The sequence below is a fragment of the Aphelocoma coerulescens genome, chromosome 1 (genome assembly GCF_041296385.1).
Source record: "Aphelocoma coerulescens isolate FSJ_1873_10779 chromosome 1, UR_Acoe_1.0, whole genome shotgun sequence".
NCBI lineage: Eukaryota > Metazoa > Chordata > Aves > Passeriformes > Corvidae > Aphelocoma > Aphelocoma coerulescens.
In genome coordinates this window covers 108,279,311-108,286,732 of record NC_091013.1, presented here as the reverse complement: position 1 = coordinate 108,286,732, position 7,422 = coordinate 108,279,311, and the positions used below count along the sequence as shown (strand labels likewise).

Genomic DNA, 7,422 nt, shown 5'->3' with positions numbered 1-7,422 from the left:
GAACAGCCGGGTGGCAGGAACGAGGCGGCTGCCCGGGGGCTGCTTATGGTCTTTGACACCCGGTTCCTCAGGCCTTCCCACCACCCCGGCCCCTCAGGCTCTCCCCCAGCCCGGCCAAGCAGCCCGGCAGCGCCGCAGCCCCGACGGAGCTGCAGAGGGGCCGGATCAAGAGGCACCTCGGAGCCCTCAGCAGTCCAGCCAGCAACGCACGGGCAGGAGGACACAGGCGGCGGTTCCTGCCTGGGACAGGAGTTGCGGCCATCTCCAGGCACCGGTCTCGCAGCCGTCCCCGCAGCTCCGGCCCCTGCCCAGCCGCTCTGTCGGCAGCATTAAGGCTTCAGCAGAACCACCAAAGGCCAGGGGGCTTCTGGCCATTTCCCCTTCCACACTGCACACCCGGGCAACTTGCTGAGCACAAGCATCCTTTTTCCCCTCTTCCCCTGTGCCCTGCGGACACTGGGCACCAGAAGAAAGCTCCTGGGAGTCTGTGTATTAGAACACTGTTACAATTCCTTTTGAAGGCTCTTAGAAATGCCTCTGCCCGAATTAAGGTGCAAACGAGACCATATGCCAGTGACAATAGTATGGGTTTTATTTGATGGTAAATATTAGAGAGAGAAAGAAAGAAGTAGAAAATAGTTGGCAGGGGACAGAAAGAGTGACAGGGACAGGATAAGGAAAATATCACCACTCCGTGGATCCCCACCATGTTCCGCTGATCCAGCTGATCCAGCTGGTGTTCTTGGTGGTGAAAGTCCCCCCAGAAAGCACAGAATCGGATGGGTTTATATACCCTCGAGCCAGGTAGCAATGTCCAGGCATGTCCCCCTGGGGGAGGGGGGCAGTCTCTCACCGCCCGACTCTGGATCTGTTGCATCACGTGCAGTCCTGTGGTGCAAAGCCTCTCAGGTGAAAGTGCCGTGCGTGTGGCCTGTGGGGTTTGGGAGTTCCACAGCCGGGCCGGTTTATGTAACGGAGGATGGGTGCTCAGTGCCTCTGACCAGAGGTTACTCCGTGAACCTGAAACCTCCTCCCTTCCCTTCCCCCCGCCTCGATTGGTTGGGGTGGTCTGTGTAAACCTGGCTTCTGTGAGCTGCGCTCTCCCCCCACCCCAAACTCAACCGGGGATGATTGAACCATGGGTTTCCCTTTATCTAATCAGCAGTTTGACTTCCAGTTCAAAGTCCCACCATTCAGGGAGGCATCTTTGGTTGTAGCTTCTTGATAATGAGAAAAAACTTTATATCGATGGTTGAGGCATGAACCAATTTTAGTCTCAGACAAACACATTCTATATTTACATATAAGGGAAAAACCAAAAGAAGACAAGAACCATCTGAAAAAAAAATGCCCGCTGGTTCAGGTGGCCCCAGCAGAGAGAACCTCCCAGATCAGGTCGATGAGGAGCTCCAGCATTGCAGCCAGCCACGGCCCGACAGACGAGGCCGTGTCCTGCATGCCCTGCGGAGTCGATCTCGCAGCATCTGGAAGATGGAGCGCGGAGCTCTCTCCAGTGCCCGGAGGACGTAGGCTGTTTGACGCGCCAGGCTGGAAACGGCAGGGCTGATGTCACGGGACGCGTCTTCAAGGGCTGCAAGAGAGAGGAACAGAGGCACGGTCGGACTCCAGATCTGCGGGGACCCGAGGAGACCCCCCCTGCCAGGGCCATCCCAGCCTGCTCTGGCCACGGCCAAGAGGGAGCAGAGACCAACGGGATCGAAGGTCCCTGGACAACCAAAGGTGCTGGCCACAAATCCCCCACGTGCCCCTGAAACCTCTCTGTGCTCTGCCCACACCACCCCTCGTCCGCGCAGAGAGCAGAGCCCTCCGCAGCCGGGGCAGGGATTGCAGCTCCCCCCGCCAGCCCCCGCTGACAGCCGGCTGCACTCACTCACCCTCGTAGAGGAGCTGGAGCTCTTCCTGCTGGCCCCTCAGGTGCCGCCCGGCGATGCCTGGGAACACAGAGCCTGTCACGGCCCCAGCGGCACAGCTCCCTGACAGCGGCGCTGCCAGCCCTGCGGCCACACGCTCTCCTCGCCCCGGCAGGGCTCAGCCCGGGCCCTCGCCGCATCCCGACGCCCGAGGGCACGGCTGCGAGAGGACGGTGGCAGCCCCGAGGGCAGGCGGAGCCCCACGGCCCCTGGCCCGGATCCCGCTGCCGGGGCAGCAGCCGGGGCTGGGGCCGCGCTGCGGCGGGGCGGGGAGGGGCGGGGAGGGGCGGGAAGGGGCCCCGGGCTCGTGGCTCACCAATGAACCCGACGGCCGCCTGTCGCAGGGACTCCTGTGGGCTCCGCAGGTACGGCAGGGCCCGCCGCAAGTGCTCGGCCGCTCGGCTCCTGTCCCCTGCCAGCTGGAGAGAGCGCCAGGAGGGAAGGGTTGGCGCGGGCTCAGCCCCTCGGCCGGGCGCTCCCTGCTGCCCGCCGTGGCCTCCCCTGCCCGCACAGCCCTGAGGCCCGGCCAGCAGCCGCTGGCGCCGGGCTCTGGAGGGGGCCGAGGGCCGGGCGCTGCCCGGGGAGCCGCGGTGCCCCCCCCGCCCCAAAGCCCAGCGAGGCCGGGGCTCCGTGGGCACCCGGCTCGCGGCCACAGGAGCCTGGAGAAGAGCCCGTGCGGCCAGGGATGGGAGCAGCGTGTGGAGCGCAGGCTGGAGCCCCTGGCTGCAGCACTGGGCGGGGGGCACAGCTGCCAGCCCCCCACACGGAGCACCGCAGTCAGGGGGCTTCTCCAGGCTGCAACTTGGGCTTCCAGGCCGTCCTTACCAGGCCCTCGTCGAACCTCCATGTCTGATCCACGTCCAGCACGCGTTCGAGATCTCTCCTTTTCAGGAAGCTGGCCGCACAATGCAGCGCTTCCCGGGAGGCCTGGAGAGCAGCAGAGACCGGGAGATGGCACCACAGCCCAGGGCACAGGACCCGTGTCCTTGTGCCGAGGCCAGGGGGGTGCTGCAGCCCATGAGGCGCCAGGGCAGGAGGCGGCCGAGCCCCCTCCCAGGGGAACCCCGGCAGCCCACGAGTCCTTACATCGGCCACGTGCCCGTCCTCGTCATGGCAGTGGAAGGAGAGTGGGAGCAGGCTCTGGCGCACGTGAGACTTCAGGGCCTTTTTTCCCTCTGCCGTTAATAAGCCCATCATCTCTTGGAAGATGCATGTGGAGCGCAGCCGCACCTGGCTGTCATCCTGTATGAAAGGAAGCAAGACAGAGCTCCGCATCGGCCGCTCCAGGCCCACCTGGGCACGGGCCTGAAAATGCACAGGGCACAAAGTGTCTGGGCAGCAGCCAGTGGCCGTGGCTGGGGGCACAGAGCCTTACGTTGTCAAAAAGTGGCAGGAGCGCCTCAGCCAGCTGCAGGGCGATGGGGCTGGGTATCGGGGCACCACTATGCAGGAACAAATAGCCGAGGACGACGATGGTCATCCCAACCATGTTGCTGTCATCTTCCTGCAGGCGCTCCACGAGGCTTTCGCTCAGGCTCCACATTCCTTTGTTCTGTGTGGAACACAAGGCTGTGCAACCCCACCCTGCTGCTGCAGGGCCCAGAGGCCAAAGGCCTGTCCCGAAGCACTCGGGCAGCTGAACCGGGAGGCAGGAGAGCTGGGAACAGCTGCCTCAGTGCCCGAAGCCCAGCCAAGCCCAGGCGACTGCCTTCCCCAGCCCCACGCTGCCAGCGCAGCTTCAGCCGCTGCCCCCTTCTCACCATCGAGGGATCCTCGCTGAGCACCACAAGGCCTCTGAGCGCCAGGCGACGCCTCTCCCTGCACTCGCTCCGCAGGTTCTTGGACATGATCTCCAGAACGCTGTCACTGCATCTACCCCAGTCCAGCCAATGCTGGAAAGGGGGATCTGAGAGGACCTGAAAGGCACAGGGGAGTGACGGGGGAGCCGGCCGGCACGAGCCCGCAAGCGTGCAGCGCTGGGCCCAGGCAGCAGCACAGGGCGCGGGCACCGTCCCGGGCAGCTGCGGCTACGAGAGGGCAGAGAGCTGGGAGGCAGCGGGGCGAGGCTGCGCTGGCCATCGGGCTCACCTCCACAATGAAGGCCAGGGCAGGCAGATCCTGGCATGGCTCCTCCCCGCTGAGCAGGCTGAACAGGTGGCAAACGATCCGGAAAGGCATGAATTTGGAGGCCCGGGACATCTCCCTGGCAGGAGGAGAAAGGAAGCAAGACCGTGAGCCGGGGGGGCAAACCTCTCCCAGGACAGACTCACACAGGTCTGGTCTTTCCCCGCCACCCTGCAAGGGGACCTGGGTCTTTTGGGAAGTGGCTGCTCTTGGGGACCCTCCTCTCCCAGCCTTTTCCAGTGTCCTTGGCCGGCCGGCCGGCCCTCGGTGACAAGGCCCTCTGGCCCATGAGCACGGGGACTGTGTGGGGCACCCGGGACACAGGGCACAGATGCCGAGGGCAGATGGGGAGGAGGGGGCCTCACCTGGCCAGCAGACCCACTGCATGGTGGTGGGTGTCAGCACAGAGCAGCGTGTCCCAGCCACGCTTGTGTTCCACGGCCACCACCACGTCCTCATAGTAGAGTCGGCAGAGCAGGTCCTTCAGGGTCTGCACTGCAAACCTGTGTGCAGAGCAAAGCCCAGGTCACGCTGGTGGGCACTGGCTCCTGCGCTGGGGACATGGGAGGGACAGGAGGACTGGCATGGAGCACCTGTTGGGGTCGGTGGCAAGGCCATGTTGCTCCTGGCATGCTCTCCACAAGTTCTCGACCTTCTCTGGCATCTGCACTGTGCTGAAGAACACTTGGAAGAGCAGATGCACAAAGAGGTGGGGCAAATAGACTGTCACTACGCGTGGCACATAGGGCACCTGGAGGATCTTCCACATCACCAGAGTTGCCTGCAGAGGACAGACCACCCCAAGACAGCGCTCACTGCCGAGGTGTCCATGTGGCAGGGCCCGAGCGTGGGAGGGAGAGGCCAGGGGAGACGCAGGGGGGAGCACCGGGCCTGGTGCCCCTGAACCTGCCCCTAGCCCCAGTTTCAGCCCAGCGCCTGAGGCAGGCAGATGCAGTGGGGGAAGGAGGATGGAGAACTGCTGGAGCGGCGAGCCGGGGGCGAGCAAGGGCCGGTTCCAGAAACTCACAGCCAGGGCAAAGACGACTGTGTCGTCCCCGTCGGAGGTGCGCGTGCTGTGCTCTGGCCAGCTCCCCAGCACATCGAGGAGTAGCGGCATGACTGTCTTTGAAGTCCTGACTGAGCACATGAGCGTCTTCCACATGGTCGTGGCAGCTCTGTGGGGTCAGAGCTCTGTCTCAGGGGGGATCTCGGCCACAGCACCGTGGCCTGGGCAGCAGCGGGGACCTGAGCTGGCTGCCAGCCCTGCCTCTGCCCAGTGCCCCTCACAGGCAGCAGCCAGGCAGCCCACCCCTGTGGGGACGGGCCCCTGAGGGGCAGGGAGGGAGCATGGCAGCAGGCTTGGGGGCTGACATGCCAGGGCTGGGAAATGGAGGAGCCAGAAGGCCCTGGAACTCTGCGTTTGTCAGACACCTGGGACGGGCTCCACAGGCCGATGGGCTGGTGAGCCCTGGGCCCTCTGGGCAGGTGGGCCCCATACCTGTCACATGATGGGGCCACACGCAGGATGGTCATCACCACATCAGTGGGGTAGGCCTCAGTCAGAGCCAGAAGGGTCCTGGACAGTCTGGAGTCAGGATACTCATTGGACAGGAGCCACTGGTGGATGTACCTCACCATGGCGGGCACCTGGAGAAGGCACGGGGAGAGTTGGAAAGCTGCCAGAGGGACTAATGTCCCCTGCTTCTCCAGAGGAGCGCTTCCCTTCCCAGCACACTGTGATGGCCTCAAAGGCTTAAAGTGACCAGCGGGCGTGGCTTGGGTGGCCAAGCGATTCCTGGGGGGCTCCAGCCCTGGCCACAGGCTGCTTACTCTCTTTGGGCTGGAAACGCCCTCCTCCACAAGCATATCCAGCAGGGCGGCACTGGTCTTGGTTTTGAAGGTGTGAGGGTGTGCTCTGACCCCAGTGCCCGTGACGCTGCTCTCTTCCTCCCGAATTCTCCTGATGAATTCGCAAATCATCTGCAGGAGAAGGGCAAAGAAGGGAGGGATGTTCCATGGGGTGCTGCCAGCGCGGTGCTCGGCTGAGCAGCGACAGCAGGCCCAGCCCGGGTGGGGATGGCTGCAGGTACCTGCGCTGTTCTGCGGAAGCGGCCACGGGCGGGGCCCTGCTCTTGTGTCCGGTCCACGGCTGCATCTGGCAAAGAGCGAGCGCGGCCAGAGCTGAGGGGCTGCGGGAGAGGCCGGAGAACACAGCCCGGGCCTGGGCCGGGGGATGGGGCACGGCCGCTGCGGAGGGGTCTGCCCTGGCCCCTCTTCCCTCCTGTCCATGGGCATGTTCCCAGGGGATGGGATGGGATGGGATGGGATGGGATGGGATGGGATGGGATGGGATGGGATGGGATGGGATGGGATGGGATGGGATGGGATGGGATGGGGCCTAGCTGGCTGCAGGCACCAGCCCTGGGGTCCAGCTCTGCCACTCACCCTCCTGTGGCTGCTGGAACTGCTGCACCTCTGCAGGCTGCTGTGCTGGGGCAGCTGCAGGGCCTTCTTCCTCACCCTTCACCAAGGCCTGCTTGGGCACGGTCAGGGGCCTCTGCTCCATGACACTGAGTAGATGTATGGCTTCTTGCAGGAGAGATGCCTGGGAAGGTTCCGGGTCAGCAGGTCGTGCACTTGTGCCTTGAAGGCACCTGCGACAGAGGAGCCTCAGGAAGGCTACAGGAGAGCAAGTCCTGCACTCCGGTCTCAGAGGGCTCCGCCACAATGACAGGAGACTCCTCGTAAATGATTCAGGTCACCAAATCCCACGGTCTGTCCTCGAGGGCAGTGGCCGCGGGAAAGAGAGACGCCTTGGAAAAGCTCCAAGTCACCAAGTCCTGCAGTCTGGTCTTGAGGGCACTGCAGGAATAACGCCTTGGAAAAGCTCCGGGTCGGCAAGGAACGAGTGGGCTGTGCGGCACCGCTCTGTCCCGTCCTGTCCCGTCGCGTGCTCCGAGCACTGTGGCGTGGCCGCGTCGCCGCCAGCACCTATGTCAGCAGCACGTGTCACAAAGGGCCCTGGCACACCCACGGTGACCGTGCTGCACCATGTCACAAAGGGCCCTTGCACACAATGCCACCTGCCCTGGGCTGCCCCCAGCCCACCCCAAGTGGCCCAGCTTGGAAGGAATCCCTTGCCCCAAGTGTCTAAGACAGCCCGACAGGAACTTAAGCAGCGGCTCCAACCATAAGCAAACGCTCCCCTGCTCTGCGGGCTCGGGGCAGCACAAGGAGCCCCCACGGCTGCCGACGCAGCCGCGGCGGGACGGGCACGGGGCATTCCACAGAAGCTGGCACGGCCTCCTTGGGACACGTCCCGGCCGGTGGCCGTCCTAAGCCCGGGGCTGTGACACAGACGAGGAAC

The 7,422-nt window shown here is 64.3% G+C and overlaps 1 protein-coding gene across 1 annotated transcript; it reads right to left on the bottom strand.

Moving 5' to 3' along the window:
* Positions 1 to 632: 632 nt before the first annotated feature.
* Positions 633 to 6,621, bottom strand: LOC138119871 (maestro heat-like repeat-containing protein family member 6). The gene is made up of 15 exons (XM_069032135.1): positions 6,501 to 6,621; positions 6,146 to 6,210; positions 5,886 to 6,035; positions 5,554 to 5,702; positions 5,083 to 5,230; positions 4,649 to 4,836; positions 4,421 to 4,558; positions 4,020 to 4,134; positions 3,692 to 3,847; positions 3,307 to 3,483; positions 3,018 to 3,173; positions 2,757 to 2,858; positions 2,248 to 2,350; positions 1,896 to 1,952; positions 633 to 1,591 (listed from the first exon to the last, which is right to left on the bottom strand). Exons 1-15 carry the CDS (start codon positions 6,619 to 6,621, stop codon positions 1,392 to 1,394), a joined length of 2,025 nt encoding a protein of 674 aa, XP_068888236.1. The 3' UTR covers positions 633 to 1,391.
* Between the last annotated feature and the right edge of the window lie 801 nt (positions 6,622 to 7,422).

Bases quoted from the DNA above. Each gene is read 5' to 3' on its own strand.
- LOC138119871 (XM_069032135.1), bottom strand. From the start codon at position 6,621: ATGGAGCAGAGGCCCCTGACCGTGCCCAAGCAGGCCTTGGTGAAGGGT. The intron at 6,211-6,500 runs GTGAGTGGCAGA...GCTCTTTGCCAG, and splicing joins GTTCCAGCAGCCACAGGAGG to ATGCAGCCGTGGACCGGACA. The intron at 2,351-2,756 runs GTAAGGACGGCC...CGCTCTCTCCAG, and splicing joins GGAGGTTCGACGAGGGCCTG to CTGGCAGGGGACAGGAGCCG.